Source organism: Myripristis murdjan, chromosome 23 (genome assembly GCF_902150065.1).
Source record: "Myripristis murdjan chromosome 23, fMyrMur1.1, whole genome shotgun sequence".
NCBI lineage: Eukaryota > Metazoa > Chordata > Actinopteri > Holocentriformes > Holocentridae > Myripristis > Myripristis murdjan.
Window position 1 is genome coordinate 21,679,900 of NC_044002.1, and position 24,462 is coordinate 21,704,361.

Consider the following 24,462-nt stretch of genomic DNA (forward strand, 5'->3'; position numbering starts at 1 on the left):
CCAAGATTATTTGTCTTATTTCAAGTAAAAATGTCTTATTTCTAGTCAAAATATCTCATTACACTTAAAATAAGACATGATCAGCTCAGAAATAACTTGTTTTTAGACAATTTTCATTTGTTTCAAGTGAAAATTTACTTGAAACAAGTGAAAATTAGCTTGAAACAAGAAACAAATTTTGCCAATGGAACAAGCAAATTTTTACTTGTGACACAAGTGAACAAGTAAAAATTTGCTTGTTCCATTTTGACTAGAAATAAGACATTTTTACTTGAAATGAGACAAGTAATCTTGGTAAGATTTTGACTTTTTGCAGTGTAGAATCTGTCCTTTTAAAAATAATCTTGTCTGAATAAATGTCATTTACTATCATAGACCACTAATAGTAACACATTCCACGATCAACAAATCCCAAAAGAATTCATTGTTATGGGTGATTTTAAAGTGAATTGGGAGGGTAAGTTATAAGTAAAATAATAATAAAAAATGATTACAGAGAAATTCAACCTTGTGAGTAAAAAGCTCAACAAGGATTGCAAAACTCTCCAGCACACACCACGAAGAATAACCGCAAGTTATGTTTTAATTACTGGCTTATCTGATCATAATCTAACCCTGTTTATGAGAAAACTGACCCAAAAAATAAGATTTAAGAATCCTGTGAGACAAATATCTGTCCCTGCGCACGCAAAGCTGAGCAAGATGAATCTGAAAGGCGATGACGCGTGCAGTTTGACGTGTCGTTTCCTTCCATACAAAGAGAGCAGCAGCTGTGATGGAGGGAGTGAGAGACATAGAGACACAGAGAGAGAGAGCGAGCAGAGGCGATGACGGCGGTGAGAGCACAGAGGTGAGGAAACACAAAACAAAACAAAACAAAAAAAAAAAGAAGAAGAAGAGAGAAACTGAAGAAGCGACAACAGAAACGGCGCACCGGGCGCTGAGTGAAGAGTGGCTGAGGCGGGCGAGGTATGTTGGCTTGTTTGGTTTAATTTTGTTTTTTTGTTTTTTTTTTAGGTGGCGGTTTTCGATCGGGCCGACCTACCTGGCACTTGCAATTGTCCCTCCGCGGCCCCTGGTTACTCAGACTAATAAGACTGCCAGAACGTACCATAGGGGTGCGGTGTCGGACCTTGGTCTGGATCCAGCCGTCTTTCTCAAACTGGATCAGGTCGTTGAGCGGATCCCACGGCCTCGTGCTGCGGGAGGGGGGGGGGGACAGAGACGAGCGACGGCCGAGAGACACGAGGGGAGGGAGAGAGGGGAGAGATGGCAGACCACGGCCAAACAGAAAACAACAACAACATGTTAATGACGGACAGAGGGAGGAAATTAGAGATGGAAAAAGACAAAGGAGAAGAAAAAGAGAAAAGCTGCAGTGAGAAACAGTAAAAACACTGTGACATCATTTCAACTGATGCAATAATGTCCTGCTAAAATATCACAATATTCCACATTAACAACAATCTATCCTATTTTTGTGACTGGTCAATATTACAAAAGTACAAAATATCACATTTGGCTTTAAATATCACAACATTTGATATAACTGAATATCAACCCAAGTCTTCAGGATTTTTACAGGTGAAACCACAAGCTGACATTTAATTCACAAGGGGGAAAAAATCTGTGTGCCACCCAAATTAGCTGCCCTTATAATTTTCATTTGTTCATGTAATATTTTGAGGCATCAAGCCCATGTATTTACAGAAAATCACCAGCAGGTGTCACTCCACTCATATCTTTACTGCAGGTGATTCAATATGGAAGACGGGGGAACTAAATATCTGTGAATGGGGGAAGCTTTTATCCGGAGCACCTGTGGGGAAGCATCACTTCCTCCGAGTGATGCATCGTGTCCGACCCCTGAGGAGAAACTCAATGAGGCCGTGCAGGAACGGGAAACTGAACGCTGTCAATCACCAGTTTATCCTCTGTTGTCATGGAGATCGCTATGAAAGAATCTCTGTTACTCATCAGCCCGGCTGTTTGTGAACGTCAGACGTGTGAATAAAACATCGTCGCCGTCCGGTGAAAACCACTTATCCACCAAAATGTCGACTTTTCAGAAACGGAGAAACACAGAGTCGCTTTGAGCTCGGCAGCTGTGCAGCTTTCGCTTTATCTAATTCCTTCTGAAACGCTTTAATAAAAACCAAAGTGCTGTGAAACTTTCTGCACCCAAAGAGGAAATTAATCACCAGAGTTGGAGGTAAGTGGTTTTCACTGGACAGCGACGACATGCGCTAAGATTAAGGACGAAACTCTTGCATGTTTGTAGATTTCGGAGTAGTTTGGAGATTTTTGGACATCAATTATCATCAGTCAGCAAAGAATTAAGGCCGTTTTATAAATTTCATTATACAGTTTTATGGGAAATCCAAACCAATCATCCGTCTGGGTTCTGCACCAAAGCAGACTCCAGCACAGGGAGGATGATGGAGTGATATGAGCTCCACTCTTAAACGCTTTAATACTCTTGTTATGGCGTTCGCCCTGAGTGCAGAATGAAGAAGGAGTGTGAACACCAGGTGGCAGCACTGAGCTCTAAAGCACAGGCTTGTCCCGGGTGCTGATGTGGTTTTGGATGTCAGAGTATAAACTCCCTGCATGTGATTGAAACACGACGTGATAATCACATGACACCACGTCGGCTGCAGATTTCGGGAGCCGGAGCCCCGCTGTTCCTCCTGCTTTTCATCCCCCAGCAGCAGCAGGACTGAGAACCGCAGCTCTACAGCAGCTGCAGAGAAAATGTTTTTTTTTTTTTTTCTTTTTCCATTTCATGCTTCTCTACAATCTAATCAGTCTAATTCACTTGTGGGAATGTTTGTCAAGCTTGTCGATTCATTTCAATTTCCCTGATAAAATTCTGCTTTATTCTGATTTCCCCAAAAAGGGAAGTTGTATCATCTCACAACTTTGGGTTATTCAATTTAATTTTAGCATAATGTTTGCCCCCCAGTGTTGTGAGTGGGTTTTTATTACTTGCTGACGATCAGGCCATGATAAGACTACAACAGCAGAAGTGTGAGTGAATTATTGTTGGTGATTTCTTTTTATTTTCGTTTTCATTATTAGGTTTTCATTTGCCACGATGCCACGACTGTTTTTTTTTTTTTTTTGTCCTTTAAAATCTAATTTGAGTGCAGCTGAAAGGAAAAAAAGTGAAAGCCCAAAGGACAAAGACTCACTCGGCATATTTGTAATGCCACTCTCCGGTGACGGGGTCCTGCTCGAACAGCGCGGGGGCCCACTCCTCGCACTTGGCCTTGCGCTCGCGGGCCGATTTCCTCTGCGCCTCCTCCAGAATGAACTTCTCGTTGGTGGCCTCGGTCTGGTCCTTGTTGTTGATGGCCCGGGTCACGTGCTGCCACAGCCTGACGGACGCACAGGGAGGACAAGCCCAGGCAGTTTAGACCGTTTGCATGTATACAAAAAAAAAAATGGAAAAAGGAAAGACGGGAAGACCAAATAAAAGGAAAAAATGCAAGTGAAGAGTTAATTTGCAAAAACAGATAAAAGCCATTCTTAAAATGAATACACCGTTTCACTGATACCGCTTGGAGTACACACATATATATAGACACACACACACACAAAGCATGATTTAGGATAATAAATATTATGCCAGGCTAAATAAACATATAAAAAATAGAAATAAATATAAAGTAAATTTTAATAAAATTCAAAAAAGTTTAAAAAGGTTTAATAAATTCAAATGGAGATATCTGTTTTTGCAAATGAGCTCTTCAAGTGGCTCCTAAGAAATTCTCCAGGAAAGAAACAGAAAAAATAAATAAAGTAGCCAAACAGAGGCACAGGACAACTTCGGAACAGAAACTAAATCAAAACTCAACAGACAAGAGTACAAAAACTGCATTTACACACAATCCTGTGTGTGTAAATGCAGTTTTCTGATAAACAGCTATCAATAATGTGGATGTGATGACCGAGCAGGCAGGGGCAAATAATAACGCAGCTGCAAGAGTCGAATAAGTTCAGAAAATTGCATCCATTTACTGAAATGCAGCCTTTAAAACCACAATATCCAAAATTCCCGGAATGAATTTAGCCTCATTTCAGGGTATCAATTTAATATTGCAATAACTCGCAGCCCTACTTGGACTCTGACTAAATCCCTGCATATACAAACTTCGTCTGCAAATGTAAAACAAGGTCTAGAGAGTTGCCTTGGACTGGATCAGGCAGGATTACGCGGGCCTGGATGCACCACATGCAGGATAATATGTGCACTATTAAAGTGGGACTATTAGGAGCCTGTTAATTAGGCCATAAGCATGACAGGGAATTAAATGAGGGAGTGAAGGAGAGGATGGAGAGAAGATAAAGAAGACGGATGGGACAAACGTAGAGGCGTTGAAGAGAGAGCGGGTCTGTTTGGGAAAACAAAAAACTGGTCCGATGTAATCATTTAAAATGTATGAGGCAGGTGGCACGAAAAGGCGACGCCACGTTGCTTTTTCCACGCCTTCATGACTTCACTCCACCATAACAGAAGGAGAGACTCATCTATCTCCGATCCACCTGGAATGCTCAGTTTCCACATGAAATGACTCTTGTGCCTGAATGAGAACACTAAATTTGCAAGATTTGATTATGCCGATGCTTTTTTAATCCATCTGCCGACTCCTGAGCGGTCATGATGTATAATTTGGTGATGTTTCAACTGTAAACCCTGTCTGGAAACATAATTTTCCTTCATAGAAAAGATAAATGAAGCTTAAATCAGGGTTTCTGCAGGACTTAGGGAAACAATCTGTAGAATACTGCAATAAACTATAAAAATGTGATTACATATTACACGAAATGATGATTAATGCTACAAAAATGGTGCAACATAATTGATGAGGCAATAATCATACTAACTATCGATGTGACAAACTACTAATAAGACCATTCAAATCTTTTTTTTTTTCACGTTTTAAGGACCTTGATGATTATGACCGTACCTCTCTGATTCAAACTCCCCCTGCTCCTCCGGCGGGACGGTGCAGCGCGTCAGCCGGCTCTGCCTCAGCTCCGGTGTCGGGTTCCAGAAAGTTTCCATCGTCCCCGTCTTCTTGTCATTGATGAAGATCTCGCTGTCCTGTGTGTGTGTGTGTGTGTGTGTGTGTGTGTGTGTGTGTGTGTGTGTAAAAGAGAAGGGTGGGACAGGAGACAATTATCAGTCTCAGTATTTGATCAAGTGTGTAAAGGGAAGACAGGTCAATCTACAAACTAGAGACAGGCCTTGAGTTCTCAGTACAAACAAACAACAAAAAAAAAAAATAATCACATCTCGATTTTGCATTTCTCATTTCATTTCACATCACTCAAAATGAAAATAAACAATTTATCATGAAAAATAAGGCGCCACTGTCTAAGTATTTTATTTGTAGGCAGCAGCAGATCCATCGTTCGCCAGGCTGCATGGTCAGAATCGGTGTCTTTCAGGTGTTTTTCATCGACAAATCCGCCTCACCAAGACATGCAGAGACAGGAAATAGTGGAGAATAGAGAAGGATGCTGCAGCTGCATTGCACTGTATGTGTCTCAGCTTCTTGAACCAATCAGACAAACGTGGCGGTGCGATACTGGAATCACGATACAGGCGATATATTGTAAGATAATCAGCATGTCATGCATCAGGATATCTGTAACCGAAGAAGAAAAAAACACCCTGGAAAAGGCAAAATAATTTTCCAACCAGCAGGAATCAGTCTAATGTATCGCAAGAAGTATCACAATATATCAGTATTTAAATATTTTGTCACAGCCCTGCAATCCATATCATGCAGATAATTCCCATGAAGTGCTGATAAAGCAGCATAAAGCACAACCAGCCATGCTTTACTGGACGGTTCAACTTCATTTTCTTAAAGGAAATTCTGTTTGCAGCAAGCAGAAAAACACACACGACAGAAAGCTCATTACCCAATAAACAACGTATATGTGTCCTTTGAGCAACTGCAACTGAACCGATTTCCCCTCGGGGATCAATAAAGTGTTTCTGATTCCTGATTTCTGATCAAGTATGTACACTAATTTGAAGAAAACATTTCATTCCGTAAACGTGCGTTGATGACTTTTATGAAGGCCGCCATTCCTTTGCAAATGGCCTCATGACTGTGATTATGAGTCCCTTAGCGACAGTAAACAGTTTCCGCTTTGAGGTTGTCTCATTATTAAAAAAAAAAAGGAAGAGGAGGAAATTAATGGAAGGACGCAGGAAGGAGGAATGAGACGATGGAAAAAAAAAAAAAAAGGACAGAGGAAAAGAAAGGGCAAATGAGTGAGACAGCAAATAATAGTGGCGATGCGGCTCGGGTGCCAGGCAGCCCTAATCCCCCTTTATCACAGCAAAGGGCATCCTAAAGGGGATTTCACACGGCAGGCAGCCGGAGAGACAAAACAGCCATCGGTGTGTCTTACCCAGTGTCCTTCCAGCGTGGCCAGCACCTCCTTCCCCAGCTTGATCTTTCCGGAAACCTGATTGACGCTGTCGCTGCTGCCCAGGAACGGCTGGAGGAGACGAGCGAGGACAGAGGAAGGAAGGAAGGAAGGAAGGAAGGGAGGAAGGGAGGGAGGACGGACGAGAAAAGAAAGGAAGGGAGATGGGAGAGAAGGAAGGAGGGGAGATGAGGCGAGATAGCAGGAATTAAAGGTGGAGATGGGAGGCGGAGAGACAGGGACACAAAGTTTAATCAGTTGCTGTTTGTCTGCAGGGGAAAAAAGGAAAGGAACGAAAAAAAACGATACTTTTTGTCTACATTTTCTTGTTTTTAGATCTTTGAATGCACTGATTAATTACTCTTTATCTGTCACAGCCTGATATCAAACTGTTTAGATGAGAGCTCACACAAATTAACTGGAGGGGAAGATGAAACGGACTCGAGGAGATACGGTATCAAGATTCATCCTCAGGTCTGCGTTACCATCTCATGCCAGCTTTCTTGAATTTCAAAGTAATTTAAGCTGGCAAAAAAAAATATGGCAGAAAAACCATTTCTGATTAAACTTGGCTCAAACTGAACACCAGGAAATTAACTGACATGAAGCCAAACTGTGTTTAATAAAGCAGATATGTTGGGGGGGGAAAAAACAAGATTTGCATATTCTGCTGGTCATATTGTGTTCATATTGTATCTGTGACTGAACTCAAAGCACAAAAATGATATTGTCTAGTGAAAACCAGGCCTCTACATCTGGATTTAAGATATTTTTACTACTTTGAAGTCTTATGATTAAATCTTCCAGACTTTGTGAACCGTAGAAACCCTGAGTTGTAGTCGGGTAAATGCAGTTTTCGTCTAAGTGGTGTTTTAGGGCCGTTTCACACCTACCTCGTTCGTGTCAGGACTTTTGGAGTTTGCAGTTGGATCTGAACCAAAATTACAGGAGTGAAACCTCAGTCTGGACCAAAAAGCCAACAAGAAGAGGCGGTCTCTGTCCAAATCAAACTGAACCATAGTTCGCTTCGTGCCGGGGATAACAAAATTTTTTGGATGGTTTGGACTTTTGGACAAATTAAAGTGGGACACCGCGGTGGCTCACCTGGTAGAGCGCGTACCACATATCAAATCTGAGTCTGTACTGCAGCGGCCTGGGTTCGAAATCGACCTGGACGCTTTCCTGCCATCCCCTCTCTCTCTCTCCGCTGCCTTCCCTGTTTCTCTCTATTCACACTATACCACTCAAATAAAGCAGGTATGCCAAAAAAATAATCTTTTTCTACCCAAAAAGTGACATACAACCCAATTCAGTAGTAGGGAATTCAAACTAGTCTTGAGTGCTGCATTTGAAGTTGGTGCTGCTAGTCATAATGCCATAATAATATTATTATTATTATAATGGCAACAAAATGAATCTGTTCATTCATTTGTCTTCATTAATTCAAACAACGACGGTACACGACCTGCCAAATTGAACGTTGGACTCTCAGGTGTGAAAAGGCCCTTAAATGAAAATGTATGCCCCTCATGTACCTTCGGCTTGGTGAAGGAGTGACGGAGGTGTGGATGGAGGTTTGGAGGGGAGGATGTTTGTGGAGAGGGATGGGGAGCCGGATGGAGGGGGATCGGTGAAGGCAGTGGGTGGCGGGACACAGGAAACACACGTGAGAAACAGATTTTTCCTTTTTCTCCCCCTTCTTAAAGGTGTCCTACAACTATTTGGTGCTAAACGTGCTGTCTTTTTGCAAAACCAAGGAGTGAAGAACCTAACAAGTACTCTAATTTTACAACAAGAGAACCAGGAGCCCAGTGCTGTACCTTGAGTCTGAACTCGAGCTGAGCGCTGTAGCCGGTCTTCTCGCATGTGATGGTGATCTGACCGGCCAGCTCCAGCGTCATGGTGCCGTACAGGATGCCTGCGAGACGAAAAACACCCCGAGGAGAGGAGAGAGTCAGCACGCATAACCGGAGAAGCTCGGAGACGCTCCTTCTAAACTCAACTTTTTTACCACGGCTTTGCTTCTTGTTCCTTCCACCGAAACAGTCAGCTGGCACCGGCTAAAACACACATTTGAGGAGTGAACCCAAAACAATTCAGAAAAGGTCTCGAGTCCCACGGGGTGGAAAAGAAACTTTAAACTGACAGATTCGGACACACGGTGTGACATGACGTTCGCTCCCATGTGAGACAAAGAGAATAACATGGATTTTTAAAATTTAGTTACAGACACTTGAAATGCTTCTTGCTATTCTGATTAGGTTTTTTACAAGTTTAAAGAATACGTTGTTTAAAGACTAGCTTATGAAACAGACGGAAAGCAAAATAAAATCAAGATACATTCCACACGATGCAAAAGTCGACTGTATCTCACATTTTCTTTCTAACATTTTGGATAAAGTGACGCAAGTCTGACCTTTACAGTGGGCGTAAGGCATGTTCATGACGTAGTCCTCGCCCCGGTTGAGGAAGGTGAGCCGAGCCTCTCCGTCCAATATGGCCGACAGGGAGTTCCCTAAAAAAACACACAGACACCTCAGTGTTAAAATCCAGTGCACGCAATCATCATTCAGAAGCATCAAAGCAAAAAAAAAAAAAAAAGGCCCTCCTCATGCTTGGACGACAGACGGGTGCACCCAAACTTTTGTGGACAAATTCACCCAAATACTGAAATAGATATAATTAGAGACACCGATCTGAATTTTCAAATCCGGTCACCTCTTGTGAAGCGAACTTACTTTCAAAAGGAACTTGAGGAACGGTTGATTTCCAAGGTATGATCTCTAACATAATCTGAATAATCATCGCGAAAAACAACAAAAATACACATATGATTTACAATTAATGTTAGGCGTCGAATAAGTATGGGGGCATCGATACATCTAGTTTACAAAGGGAGAAGGAAACGCTTCACTGGCGCAGGTGAAAGTTCAAGAGACAACATCCTGGAAACTGAGCTGCCTTCGTTTTTTTTCCACGGATGTCTACAAGACCTAAAGACTAATATCCAGCAAGACTTCCAGGATTTTGTGTCATCAGTACATCTAGGTTCTTTTGGGTTTCTTCAGTAAACGGTGCTGTATGGCAGAGGCGGTGCTCTTTCAATCCTTCAGTGTCCTTAAACCATGTAAGAATGTAAACATGTCAAGCGTTTTCATGCACGATTTAGGCATTTACTGTAGTATAATGGTGCCATGAAAACAGTGGTAACAAAGTGACTCATTAGTGAATATGTGAGATGAAGAAATGCAACACCACTAACAGATAATAAAACCACAGAGAAGTGAACATTTATTCTGAATATTTCTCTATTCTGAATATTTCTCAAGTGTGTGTGTACCGTAGAACTTGGACTTGGCCAGGATGCTGCCACTGAGGCAGAACCCGTCCTTCCTGTTGCTGACGTAGAAGGCCGACACAGGAGGATGATGGGATACCTGGAGAGAACGCACACCGACCGAGTCAGGCGGGTCACAAAATAATGACCACTGCAATGACCACAACTGGGATTTCCAAATTAAGAGCCTGCAGTTTTTTTCTCTTAGAGGGAATTTTGTAAACATGTAAATAAATTTGAAAACACATCAGAGGGGTGTAAGAATGTTTTGTAGCTGTGTGGAAACTGAAGCTGCCAGACGACGCTGCACTTCAGGAGAGATTTTTTCGGTCTGTTTAAAGCAAATGCCCTGCGGTGCTGCTGTCACCTGCTCTGCGATGTAGAAGGTCTTGCTGTTGGTCTTGTGGTGGAGCCACATGCAGCGAAACGTCTCTCCAATGATGGGGTTGTACGGCTTCTTCAGCCCCTGCGGTTTGAAACAAACAAACGACAAACAAACATGAGCCTGCAGTGGAACTCGCTGTGGATCAAACAGACTGTGTGTCCCTGTGGATGGATTCTCTGTTGTGGTTTCAGGCAGCGTGATTAGCCTCCTCCTGACCTTTGGCTTTTTGTAAAATCCGGAGATGTACCACTTCACCACCTTCTTCATCCGGTTGTAGGCGTTCTCTTCGACTGCAGCCCTGGGAGCGAAATGTCACGGCTTAGATTATTAGATTGTTTACATCAACGAGTCGAGTATCTGAACACTTCTCACTGATCTTCACCTCTTCCCTCTTTCTGTTTCATTCCGGTTCTTCCTCTAGTCTTTTCATCCTAATGGAAAATCTGGTTCTGTGGAGCTCGGTGGCAAATAAAGCACCAACACGCTGAGAATCATCCCTGCGTGGCTTCAAAAACTAATAATTTATTGATTCACAGCTCTGTAAGAGACTTTAGATAAAAGTAATGAGTTGTGTGCTGTGGTGAAATCTGTCGGATGACTTGAGCTGCACATAATCAGCGAACTACAAGTGATTATTTGAGCTAAACCAAGAGATCTGGACACGGGCACCTCAGCAGCTGCTTCACCCAGGCCTGTCCTCTGTCTGTTTCTCGCTTTCCAGTGTTTGTGATTTATAGCATTAATTAGAGCAAATAAAAGGAGCAAATTTAACTTGACATATTGCAGTGAATGTAAAAAGGAAGGAACCAACAGATAACAAAAAACTTTTCAGTAAACGTGTCCAGCACATTGTCTTTGTTTTTCATTTTTTACTCAACAAAATGTTTTTTTTTTTTTTTTTTTTCCTTCAATAGATTAGTGCACCCCTTGGCAGCATTTTGAACAAAAAGGACCCAGCTGCATATCGGTATGCGGTGAAAACTCTTAGTGAAGTGACACGGGGGCTTACTCGGACAGGAAGTCGGCGTGGTAGTAGTAGTCGGAGAGTTTGTCGAGGAAGGAGCGAGGCTCCAGGATGAAGGTGGGCAGCACCACCTTGGACAGATCCATGCCGGGCCGGACCTGCTTCAGCAGAGTCCAGATCAGCGACTTGTTCTCCTCTGACACCGTCTCCGTCTGGGACGCCTCGCCGGCCTGGACAGGGAGTCACACACAGCGGCAGCCATTAACGGATGTATTTATTCACATATATCTTGTATTAAAACAGTCAAGATTCAAATCAAAGTTACTAGGCATTAGTACTACTTATTATTTCAATCCAAAAATACAGATACAGTTGTCCCTCGCTATAACGCGGTTCACCTTTCGCGGCCTCGCAGTTTCGCAGATTTTTTTAGTGCAATTTTGCATGCTTTTTTTTTTTTTTTTTTTTTTTTTTTACAGTGCATTCTGTTCCGCGTCCTGATTGGCTAAGGGACTGTAGCCCATTGTCAATCAATCTCCTCCGTGCCGTGTCTCCTGCACAGTACAGAATGTGTTCATTCTATAATACTGGACTTATTTTTCTACGAAGGTTTGAACTTTGAGAGTTTAAACAAGAGAGAAAAGTGAGAAAATGTTAATGCCTGTCTGAGAAAAGTGTATAAAGTGTGTAGTGAGGGGTTTTACAGCCTTAAAACATCTAGAATAATTGTAAAAAATAAAGCTGACTACTTTGCGGATTTCGCCTATTGCGGGTTATTTTTAGAACGTAACTCCCGCGATGAACGAGGGAACACTGTACACACGTAGGATCACAACAGCAAATAGAAACAATAAAAATAATAAATTATTCTCCATATAATGAAAAACTACCAACAATGACATGGGGACTATAAAGTAATAAGTGCAATGGAGCAGAGAAATGCATATTCATGAGAGGAACAGCCTCATTATCCTGCGCTCGAGTAGCTTGCAAGGCTAATCCTCCATTCATGTTGCAGGCAAGTCTTTCTTTGACGTTACAAAGCAGAGACAAACTGGTATACTTAAAAAAAAAATAAAAAAATAAAAAAATAAAAAATACTCCACTACTGTTTCTCAGCTAGTTAAAGACCACGGCTAACTTCTGATGGATGAAAGGAAGGAAAACTTAAAGCAGCAGCCTTCAAGATCCTCATGTTTCTCTTTAAGTTTTGCCGAATCTTCAGACACACTCATGCATATGTGCGTTCACACACTCAGAAGTCAGGGGATACGTTTCCTCATGAGACTCTGTGCTTAAGTCAGCTTGCACTTGGCTGTGAGAGCAACTGGCACAAGGAGATTTTAATTAATTTCTGACTATAAAAGTTTGGCCTCGGCTTCAGTAGGTGTTTAATTAGTGAGCTGTCAAAAACCAGACTTCATCAATATGGAAATGCCTGTTAGCGCTTTCACACTCCTCATCATAGCAGCTAAGACTCTTGCACACACCCACACACACACACACACACACACAAGCATGCACAGAGAAAGCCGGTCCATGTTACTTACAGTTTCTTTAAAGCCCCAGCAGCTGAACGTTATATTAAAAAGTCTTTTTTTTACTGAAATCTTCCTTGTTTCTTTTCGACTCACACATCCATTCTGGAGATGTTAATGGCTGCACTGATAGCTTTCTCAAAGTTTTCTCCACAACGTCTCCGTGGTTCAAACGAGCTGAATTTCCCAACGAGGATCATTAAAGAGATGAGGCTGATCAGACGCGGTTAATGATTAATTGAGCGCTTCAATAAAATATTTGTTCCCAACTTGGATGTGTTGCTGAATTGTTTTAGCACAAAAAGAGGCAAATCAATCTTTGCTGTAGTTCACAAAGACATTATCACATAAAAGTACATTAAAACCATTACATTTGCATCATCTTTTGAAATTTTCATTATGACTTTGATGACATGTCAACGATAGAAGTTACACTTGCAACCTGTGACGAGCATGAAAGTTTCCTTCGAGTAATACAATTTGAAATAAACTTTGCTAAGACTGAACTGAACTTGCCAAGTAGAGGCTGTATAAATGTTTGACTCAAACATTACAGAACGTTTAGAGAACCAATAAGAGCAAGTAGGCACAATTTTCGGTCAATTTTCGGCTGTGAGGACTGGATATTTGTGGTGAACGACAAACACACTAGGTCTTTCTCAGTCAGTGTGTTCTTGGATCCTCTATGAAACGTGACATAATGTCTAACCTGCTGGAGCACGACGCCAACGCCCCAAGGTGAAAAGACAGATGACTAATGTTGATGTTGGAAATGAGCTTGCATTGGATGATGATTTTGGACGACAAGGCAGCAATGAGAACCGCAAAACTCATTGCAAAATTGATGCGCCGTGTCCGAACAGCACCCCAAGTCCAAAGTCGATGTTATCTGTGCTTGCTTTCTTGAGAAGATCGTTCTCTCCAGGACATCTTGCAAAGAACATTCTCCCCAAGGACTTACGTCTGAAAGTTTCTGTAGATCACTTTCATTCTGTGCAAATAAACGACAAAAACCTCGGGCCCCTACCTCTCCCAACTCTTCGTGGGACTGTTCCAGGTAAGGGGTTTCCCGCACGTTCTCGTTGGGGTCCAGGTCGATGTACGAGTCGTCCTGGCGCTCCGACGTGTCGCTGTCGCTCTCCTCGCTCTTCTCCAGGCCTTCGGGGTCCGACTCCTCGTGGTCCTGCTCGCCCTCCCGGTCCGACTTGTCAGAGTACAGGTCCGGGTCTTTGAACTGGTCGCTGTCGTTGAACCTAGAGGCAGAGTGATGAGAGGTCACCAAAAATAAAAAAAAAAAATTACCTTGTGAAAGATGGTATGCAGCTTGATAATTCCACATGGGACCCTTTTCATTTTAAACATACTGAATGATGAATTTTAGGTGATAACGTTCTTTAAATTGTGTGTCCTTGCAATAAAGCAAATGGTCCTTATGTGCACCTGAATGATGCATGCTGGCAGAAATTTGCACATTAAAAAGGTCAAACTCCCGCACACCTTCTGCACATCAACATTTTAGTTATGCAGCGTTTCAAAATGAAGTGCGACCTTTTTATTCGTCTGCCCTTGCAAAATGAAAACAAGGGTTAACTTTTGGTGGATTTCTGAATAAACTGAGATATTACAGGCCGACGGGCTTCAGCAATCCCCCGACAAACAGGCGGGTATTTCTGTTTCGGGCTGTGTTTGGACAGCTGTTGCTAACAGTAATGAAGGACGTGCCACCTTTTTTTTTTAGGAGTGCCAACAGAAGAAAGACGGCGATGTCATCACTTTGTCCTCGGCTAAAAAAGCGAAATGCAGGGGCAGCGCGTTTCAAAACCGCAGTGAGAGGGGAAAATAGATCTTTTTCAAGAATACCAAACATCGAGGAGATGTGGCATTTTATGATTTTTTTTTATCAGTCCACAACAGGCCTCCTTTCACACTCTCGAACACACTCTTTCCCACAATGTCTCTTCCAAGGACAATCACCTTCCCTTCGCAGGTGCAATTAGAAAAGACCTGCGACAAAACCATCTTTTATCACAAATGATTACCAAAAAAAAAAAAAAAAAAAAAAAAAAAAGGACAAGGCCAGGTCTCAAGACTCCCTCCAGTGTTGAATATAAATATAATGCTTTTAGTGTCATTTGTCTATCTTCGATTGTCCCACTACAAAATAACTCATCAGCTGAAGCACTTCCATTAAAACAAGAGTTCAGACAAGTGCAAGTACACAGTAATGCGACAGGACCTAATGGAAATCTCTCTAAATCTCTCCATCTCTCCACGGGTGTACGATGCAAATACAAAAACTAAGTGCAAAAATATGATTGTGCCTATACTGCATTATGTAAGTCTATTACTGTACGTATTAGGGACAACACAGTATTATTGTGTTTCCAGTACGTAATAACACAGGTTAATAAATTACAAAGGTAAAACTGTGACAGCGATCTGTGGAAAAATGAACTCCGATCTGCAGAAAATGAATTTTTAATATGAACACCACGCAGGCCTCCCAGCCCCTTGGAGAAACTCGATAAGCATATCAGATGGAACAAACACTGGAGGAGGAGGCCTTTAATCTTTTTTTTTTTTTTTTTTTTAATTCTGATTCTTCTTGTGTGCACTCACTGGAAGCCCTGCATGTTGTGGGCTCGCAGGAGGCTGTAGAAGTTGATGGAGTGCTCGCCGCCCGTGGCTGTGGTGCTCATGTCCTCCTTCCCCTCGCGGATCATCGTCCTCTTCAGCAGACTGGAGCACTTCAGGGCCAGCTCCAAGGCGTCCATCCAGCACCGGCCTGGCAGGGGAGTCACCATCATCAGAAACACTCCAAAATGCGCCGCTAATTACATCTTATAGCTGCTTGAATATGACTCATTTCAAAATACAACAAAAAAGAAAATTCAAAACTGCATCCAAAAATGTGTGCACTCAGGCTACCCATATTGTAATGCTCATCAAAAATCGTTTGTGAATAATGACTGACACAGCCACCCACCAATCCCTGCTTAACCTCCTTATCTAGACACTGCTAACTCCTACTTCTCTAAAGCCTCCCATCACACAGCAAAATAACTCCCAAAATAACACTTTTAGCCCATAAATAAACACAAACAAAGCAGATTATGCCAATATAAGAAACAAGTCCCACTAAAAAATAACTATAATTACACACATCAAAAAAAGGTACCGGGACCTTTTTAGTATATTGGTATAATCTGCATTCTTTGTGTTTATTTGTGTGCTAAGAGTGTTATTTTGGGAGCTTTTTTTGCCTCGCTATGGAAGTGAATGGGAGGATAGAAACACAGTGTTGTGGATTAGCAGCCCAAGGGAGCAGCAAAGAGCAACTAATGATATTTGGACTCACATGGCGCCCAGGGAACAACCCAACACTACACTTTTATCCCACAGAAGAGCGCCAGACAGCACTTTGCCCCAAACGCCCGTACGGAAACCGGAGGAAGGGCATTTGAGTTTTCTGCATCCTCAGCATGGAATACGCTGCAGGATGACGTGAAACTCAACAAATTAATCTCATGAAATGTTTCTAAATCCAACATGACAAAAAAAACAAAAAAAAAACAAAACAAAACTGGAGGCAGATTCTTTAATTTACCTGGATAAGCAACTGACTAGAAATTTGGCTTTTGAAATACAAGTTCACAATGCTGTTTTTTTTTTTGTCTCCTTTTGTATTTTTCGTCTGTAACCATGTGTTTCTTTTCATGCAGCTGACTGTCTCGGCCACGTCTCCCTTGAAAAAGAGTCTCAATGCAACTCTTTAAGCTTTATGACAGGATCAGCTCCAGTGAATTCTGCAGTTTACAGGTTGCTCTGATTTGGATGTAAAGATCCTGATAAATGACTGAAATGGGATCTACATTTTTTTAGGGTGAGCATTAACAGCCAAAATTGAATATTCAAGTCACGGCTGTGTGAGTGAAACCTCGCTTTTGGTCGGTCTGATGCAGACACACAAACAGGCTGGCGAGTGAAAACCAACGGGGGGGGGAGGGGCTGAACCCTGAGACGAGGACGGAGCGTCCCTAAAGACGTTCCGCTCCCTCCGTCTCCTGTCCGAATGACTGAGACGAGGACAGCGAGCCCGCTCAGTCGAGATGTCAACGCCTGCAGCGTTAAAACGTTAAAACGAAGCTTGGCTCTCACCGTCGGACTCGGAGGCGGCCCGGAAGATGAGGTGGCTGCTGGGTAACGGCTGAGTGATGGAGCCCACGGCCTCGCCTTTGGGACCCTGCGAACGACAAGAGGGAGGAAAGCAGCATTAAGCAGCGAGTTCTGCGTCTCTCACTTTTAACAGCCGTCTCTGATTTATTTTCAGTCTCTTGGCCAAAATAAATTCCGTTTTAGTCCTTTGAATTTTGTTGGTTTTAATCTAGCTTCTGTCAACAAAAGCTCAATGAAACTTCCAAACTCAGGCTGTCCTTCAATTTCTGACAGTTTCATCTGTTTTTTATTTGTCGATGAAACTGTCAATATATTTCAACAAAGGTTCATTCTTGTTTTTGTCCTGGAAAAAGTGTTGTTGACTAATACTTTTAGTCATAGTTTAAGTCAGTAAAATTAACACTGAGAGGCTGGTGTAAGGTGTGTGTGTGTGTGTGTGTGTGTGTGTGTGTCTGCTTTGGCTGGTCTCAGGATCACTGAGTTGGAAACTAAATGTTGCTTGTGTGTGTGTGTGTGTTGTGGCTGGTCTCAGGATCGCTGAGTTGGAAGCTAAAGGTTGTGTGTGTGTGTGTGTGTGTGTGTGTGTGAAGAGACACTAAGAGCGTGCCTGTGCATTAGCTTGTTCAAGCGTTTTGATCCCAGTTTGAGTCACCACTTTGACACGTCTTTCCACATCCAAACCCTTTGTATGAGCATGTGTAGTGCTTTTTGTGCGTTTGTGTTAATGAGTGTCTGTGTGTAAACGTACAGATTGTTTATTAGTTTATGAACAAACAAAACAAGTCTTGAGGGCAAAATTATCAGATATTTATTTCTCAGGGTTGTGTTTTTCATCGTGCTTTGAGAGGTCAGTCTGATTTGGAACACAAATCAAGTTCTTTTTAATTCTTTAATTTCTAATTTCTTTTTTTTTTTCTCTCGGCATTTCTGCTTTATTGGACAGACACAGTGGAGAGAAACAGGGAAGACAAGGCAGAGAGAGGGGAAGACATGGAGCAAAGGGTCTGAGGTCGGACTGATTGGTTTTTTGAGTTTTACTGTCACTTAGTTTGGCGTATCAGTTTGACATCTCGACCCATTTCCTTCTTTTCTTTTAAGGACAGGCGGTTTTATATTTCCGCTTGGGGAGGTGTTTCTTGATCCTCCACACCCGAGGTTTGCAGTACTTTTGTCTTTTTTATCATTCATGTATGTGCAAACTGTGGAAATCGAGGCTACTGTACGTCTGTCACTATGCAAACGAGCCGTGAAGAGGACGTGGGCTGAGCGAGTGAAGTGTTTATTTCGGCGGTGAAGAGGACGACGAGGACCGCCACGAGTGCTCTAATCTAAAACACAGATCCCTCATTGAAATTCAGCTCTTTTCATACCACCGACAAAGGCGAAAAATACTTGAGATGACGGGGTCACGGATGAATGCCAAATCATAATCGCGGCGGACAAGACACCGAAGATGAAACCACGGGGACAAGCGGAAAACATGCGCTGCCAAATATGAAAACTGGCTGGCTGGCCGTATAATTTTCCGTCCGGGTCCTCAATAAAACAAAGCCTAGCTCTTAATTATGCAGTAAATATCCACATCTGTTTCACAATTTGATTTTGTTGCTGGGGATAAACAATTGTTTTCTTTTGTTTTTTGGGGAAGGTCCACTTCCCCTGATTATCTCTTTTTGTTCATCATAAAAAACGTCAGTGGAGTGAAAAACAGGCTGCAGGAACAACAAGCCATTGTGATTTAAATGCACTGGCCTGCATGACAAACCACCTGCCTTAGGCTATTTTTTTCTTTCTATCTATCCATCTATCCATCTTTCTATCTATGATGTGATGAGACTGATTTTCATTGCATTGTGAGATTTCCATAGTGTTCAACCTGTGTGAAACTAACCGTGTAATACATTTTGGAAGTGACCCATTTGTGAAATTCCCTGATACTCCCCGACTTCCCCAGAGAATTTTTCACTCTCTGACTTTCTCTGCCTTTATTACACCTCAGCACTCCACGTCCCAGAAAGTGTCCCAGGACCGGTGGGAATCGGGCACCCTGCGGTGTTTTCTGACCTTGACGGCCCAGATGGACTGCTCGAGCGGGTGGAAGAGCTTGAAGCAGAAGCCGTCCTTCTTGGAGGGCCTCTCGATCAGCTCGCAGGCGTTGAGCAGCACCGTTCCCACCCACTGGCCGTTCTTGTGGGTCTTGTAGATGAGCAGGACGCCTGGTTTCAGCACACACCAAAGCTTGGTCCAGCTCTTCAGAGTGCCGCGGATCTGGGGTGGACAAACAAAAGACGTACAAAATCACAAATCAAAATTCACCACGGTCTCGCCAGCCATGTTGGGAGCAGATTATCTGAAGTTAGGATTAGCCCTTCAGTTCTGTGAAAACAATGGCACTCAACCTCCGAACCATCTACAGGAAGTGACTACCAGAACACCAGGTTTCACTTTCATTCACACGATGAAGTCTGGATTGACGCTCAAAAGTCTTAAAATTTGAGGGATGACTCAGAGCAAAATTCTGTTCCATAACAAGCCACAAACTCCTAATCCTAATCTTCCACAGAAGCACAGAACTTTCCACAAGAGGCGTACAGACCGCGGCCATCTCAAGTCACAGCACTTTTTCACTACACGCTATCTGCTCTACTTGCTTCTTTTGGTTTTGTTGGGCAAAAGTTTGGAATAGTATCTGGTACCGGATGCTGGTTTATGCTGGTCAGAGAGAAACTGAACAGCGAAGCCACATCAGTTAATTCTTACAACCAGGAAATACTCGCCAATGACTCACACGACTTGTGTCATAACTGATAATCTATCCATGTGAAAGAAAAAACTAGTACCAAGAGCAAGTAGAGAAAATATTATGTAATGGAAAAATGCCATTATAGAGTACACATGTTTTGAGTCTTGTGTTTTGTCAGGTTTGAAAGCAGAGAGTGTGTTGCCAAAATACCATGTACATATTTTAGGTGGCTGGGCTCATGTGGGGGGCATTATTCATCATTATCCATCATTGTGTGCCTCTAATATGTATTAAAAAGAAATGCCTACCTTCAGAAGGTACCATGACTTGTTTGATTTCTGTGTTATTAATCATTTATTTCGAGTTTCTTTCGTCCACCAAATGGTGAATGAACCTGAAAAGCCTGCAAACAGTCATGAGCAGGAGGGGGAGCCGCCTGCGCCGCGGCAGAAACACAAACCTTTAGCCAGTCGGCCATGACGATGACGGAGGGGTCGGTGATGGTGCTGAGCAGCTCCTTGGTGGCTCTCTTCTTCTCTTCCCTGTAGTTCTTCTTCTGCACCTGTGGGACCGAGACAGACAGACATGACGGCCTGTAACACACAGATCTACACAAGTGTGAATATTAACGCGCCACACTGCCATTTCTCGCTGAATTCCATTAGCCGCTGCATTAGCAGTGAATAATAAGCTAAAAATGTAAATGTAATCACGCTGCAATGTGTCCTTGTTACAACGCCACCTGGTTATTTCTGACATTGGAGCAAGGACAGCCTGTGATAGATATGTAATCACAATTTTAATTTTCCTAATTACGCCAGCTTTGCAGCATAGTGGTGAAATATCTGGCACGAGTGGCAAAGAGCAGTGAAATGTGTAATGAGAGGTAACCTGTAGTTTTTCCACCAGGAAGTTTTTGTTGTTGGGGCGAAAAAAAGCCTCTGAAAAATCACTTAGACCACGCAACACTAAATCTTTCCACTGAAACTAATAATATTTCATTTCTGTAAGGCGGGCTAGCAGCTCCTTAAGGCACCCGGCTGTCTATTCGATGGAGGGCAGAGTCATCACGTCCATGCAAAACAAAAGCTGTGGAAGCTGATCCGGCTACTATCAAGCACAAATCTAATTTATGCAAAATGTGAGAGTGGAAAAGTTGTAGCTGTCTGTCCTTGGCCGTGCAGAGTGTACATTAGCATTCACTGGCCGTCACGCCGTACAGACAAAAGGACTACCTCTGACTCCAAGCCAAGAGTAAAATAATGAAAAATTCCATACAGCAGATTCAGATCCGTCCACTGCACCGGCTGCACTCTCATTTTTCAAAGCGTTGCTTTCTGAATGATGTATTGAATTCACTGGGATGCAGTGAGGCGAGGCCGGCTTCTCAAGAATCAGACCTATGCTCACTATTTGTCGAGCCAAGACCAGAATATGTCCTGGTGACATTGGGGCAGGGACATAAACACCCAGGGTTAGCTCTGTGCTTTGAGCATCCAGGACCCTACTCGATCTGAATACATTCATTAAAACAGGCTTTGATGTTTCTTTTAATTTCAAAAGCACTCAGTCGAAGACAAATTCCCATTTGGGCGACAGTAAAATTTATCTTATCATATATATATATATCACAAATATAGTATGCATGTAATACATAAGAAGAACTCATAATGTGTCTTAACAATCAGCTGGCACATACAAGTAAAGGGAAAACAAGACTCTACACAATGCAAAATAAAACACAACACATGCATTTATTATGAGAATCAGCCAAACTGTCAGCTATATGGTTGATGTCCCTACTCTTGTTTGTTTTCACCACTTAACTCGATCTGTTCCTTCGTTAATATAGTGTTAATAATGACCATAAAAGTAATATATACTGTAACAGTTTTTGGATGTCATGTATTATATTTTATGTGATAGTCCATTTTGCAGGTAATACTCTGCATGTGGCAGATTTTTTATGGAACTACGGACCCCAGGAAGACAAGGCGGATGGTCCTGTAACAAATAAACAAACAAACATAATCTACGCAGAGACAGCCGACTATACATAGTGCTGTGTGTATTTAACTGCGTATACTTGGGTATTTTAAGGTTCAGAATTAGCTTTAGTGTCCGGATAAGAGGGGGGTTAAGCTGATTTAAGCTCTTTTACCTTAAGGGATTCCTTCTTGGTGAGCTTCCCTCCGGATGCCGACACGTCCTTGTCCGAGCCATTGTACAGCTTCGTTTCAGACTGTGTACACAGAGAGGGGAGACAGGCCAATATTATGTGTATACATATATATATATATATATACAATTAATGAGTGTGGATTACTAACAATTATGAAGCATTTTATTTCATCGTGAATGTCAGCTGTATTTTCAAGATGTTCATATAAGATGTAAAGAGTACAGTAAAAGAATTTTGCTCTTTGGATCACTGAGACTAATGATTATGATTAAGAGTCATGATCACAAAACAATAAAGATGCACATTTTAGCTACAATCCTGCAGTCCTGGGTGGACATTTTATTTTGCAATTTAATTCTTCATGCAGAAGTCTCTGAAGTGAACATATCAGATCTTCAAATAACTCCAGAATTATAGACCTTATAATGCATTTATGATGAGGGGGAGGAAAAAGCTGCTGTTGCACTATTCTATAATCCTGCATCACACTCCTGAGAGGATTTCTGCTTCAAAATGCGAGTAGTTTTATTAATGATCCTGAGAAATCTGTCTTTGGCGACAGTAAGGACCGATGTCGTCTGGTGGATGTCGACATGTCTGGAAAAAGATGATTTTTATGTTCCCTTTTCAGGCCGCTTTACTTAATTAATTACTGCACCAAGCCTGGGGGCTGCAAAATACATTATTCTGAAAGAAAAAAGGCATTCATCACATAAACTAAATCATGCTTGTTAACAGGCGCATTAAAAGTAGAGATTTTTTTTCTTCTTCTTTTCTAAATTCTATGAGTCATCTGTCCACCCTGAGGCGGCCTCACTCCCAGACTCAGAGCCTCTAATCTGAATTTCAGGAGCCCCCTGAAACGCATCAGTAATTTTATCTAGCTCTTGACGAACCAGTGGAATAATAAAACCTGCAGGAGCCGATGAGCTTTTAGGTTTGGGATGATCAACACCGCCTTGTGGATCAGCATCTAACGTGGAGGTAGTTACAGCATCGCATGTAAAAAAGAAAATTCCCTCTGCTTCTCGGTTTGAATTTATGTCTGATTTCTTTAGCGAGCATTTCTCTCCCACATTCTCATTCTGAGGTCGCAGGAATATTGTCAGGACACCGCGGCTCTCTGAACCCAGTAATCCTCATTAATTTTTAGTTCATCTTGTTCTGCAGTGAATTAAACTCTGCAGACTGCTCTGGATCCGAGTGTCAGCTGAATCAGAGATTCTCAACAGGTGGGTCGCAGTCCAAAAGTGGACCACGGGCAAGCGAAACAGGGAAGCAATAAATAAAATAAAATAAAATAAAATAAAAAGACAGTATTTTTATGTGCAGCTTCTCATTTAAAATGTATATTTTATTTTAAAAAATATTTTAAAATACTTTTTGCAATAAGGAAAACTAAAATAAATTAATAAAATAGGCTACAATTTTTTTAAAAACAGAAAAAATATAGAAAAAAACAATCAAAAACAAATCTTTGCAAAAACAAACAAACAAACAAACAAAAAACAACAACTCAAAATCATTACTTTGGCCTAGGAAATTAGCCAAGAAAAAAAAAGTTAAACTTATGCAGCATTTGAATGTGAATGCAAAAGAGCAATTCTTACAGTTGGAGTGATCTTAAGGGGAGAGACAGAGCGATGTGTGTGTGTGTGTGTGTGTGTGTGTGTGTCGATCCTACAGCTGAGCTGCTTAAGGCCTCCAGCTCCCACAGGCCGAGACGGGGAGAGATGGAGGTCACATGATAACAACCACCAAACCAACCAGCCTTCCATTTCAAATCATCTCTCTGTTCAAAACGCTGTTAGAATTGAAGGAATTGCAGATGAGGCTAAATTCTGCAAGTTTCATTGCAAATCTGAGATTGCAGATGTTTGAATCACAAGTTTAATAAAGTCCACAGATAAAGATCGATCAAAAACACGCCATGTTTGATGGCTTTGAAGGGTCTGGCCGACTGTTGAGCCAGTCCAGCTTTGAAATGATTATCCTGTCATACTTGTCAGCAGCTTGATAAGGAAGGGAGCCGGTGATGTTGAATCCATTGACAGACTCAGCATGGCGTCTTGAGCAGAGTGGGAGGCCCTGCGCGCGAGAGATACGAGGGTCAGGAATATTTCGGTACGCTGCGCTTCAACACTGCACGGACCGAATCTCTGTGTTATGATGACAAAAATCATAACGAGGATTTAATAGGATTCATGTCTGATGCAAGCCTCTGACTCAGAAGGAGGCTCATACGCCCACATCTGCACTGATGAGAGCGCGCTAACGAGTTTGATCTGGACTGAGACGGGCTGAAGAGGGCCTCCTCCACGCCGGGCTTTGGGCTTTTCGCTGCTAAATGTTTGATGTGTACAGAGCATCTGATGTGTGACTCGTCTGAATGTAGGCTGTCTCACGCCTGAGGCAAGACTGGAGAAGGAGAAGGAGGCAAGATGTGCAGTAATTCCCATATTCTCCAGTCTCATTACAACACACACACACACAACCTTGCACCCCGTTATCACGACCCACTCATCAACCTCTGCTTGTTCACCATCAATAAAGACTTTTGCATTTCAAGCCAGCAGAGCGGTTTCCTCTTTACCTTGCTCTTAGATATGGAATGCGAGTCCTCTTTCAAAGGTAGTGGCAAGAGCTCCTCTTTCCCCCTCTCGAAGCCTGAAATGAAAACAAGA

At 42.3% G+C, this 24,462-nt stretch overlaps 1 protein-coding gene across 4 annotated transcripts in view; it reads right to left on the bottom strand.

Moving 5' to 3' along the window:
• osbpl8 (oxysterol binding protein-like 8) overlaps window positions 1-24,462 on the bottom strand; it is a 119,532-nt gene that overhangs the window by 5,238 nt on the left and 89,832 nt on the right. Inside the window, exons 5-22 of one of the 4 annotated variants that reach the window (XM_030045465.1) lie at window positions 24,372-24,445; window positions 21,758-21,838; window positions 20,057-20,158; window positions 18,918-19,121; window positions 16,836-16,920; window positions 15,297-15,462; window positions 13,705-13,930; window positions 11,185-11,369; window positions 10,392-10,473; window positions 10,158-10,256; window positions 9,794-9,890; window positions 8,870-8,968; window positions 8,274-8,371; window positions 7,989-7,994; window positions 6,436-6,525; window positions 4,974-5,110; window positions 3,195-3,380; window positions 1,112-1,199 (exon numbers count right to left, since the gene is read on the bottom strand). In XM_030045465.1, the coding sequence (XP_029901325.1) occupies window positions 1,112-1,199; window positions 3,195-3,380; window positions 4,974-5,110; window positions 6,436-6,525; window positions 7,989-7,994; window positions 8,274-8,371; window positions 8,870-8,968; window positions 9,794-9,890; window positions 10,158-10,256; window positions 10,392-10,473; window positions 11,185-11,369; window positions 13,705-13,930; window positions 15,297-15,462; window positions 16,836-16,920; window positions 18,918-19,121; window positions 20,057-20,158; window positions 21,758-21,838; window positions 24,372-24,445 (2,105 nt within the window). Of the gene's footprint in view, window positions 1-1,045; window positions 1,200-3,194; window positions 3,381-4,973; window positions 5,111-6,435; window positions 6,526-7,988; window positions 7,995-8,273; window positions 8,372-8,869; window positions 8,969-9,793; window positions 9,891-10,157; window positions 10,257-10,391; window positions 10,474-11,184; window positions 11,370-13,704; window positions 13,931-15,296; window positions 15,463-16,835; window positions 16,921-18,917; window positions 19,122-20,056; window positions 20,159-21,757; window positions 21,839-24,371; window positions 24,446-24,462 lie in introns of all 4 variants that reach the window. The other 3 variants (XM_030045463.1, XM_030045466.1, XM_030045464.1) reach the window with 3 other exon arrangements.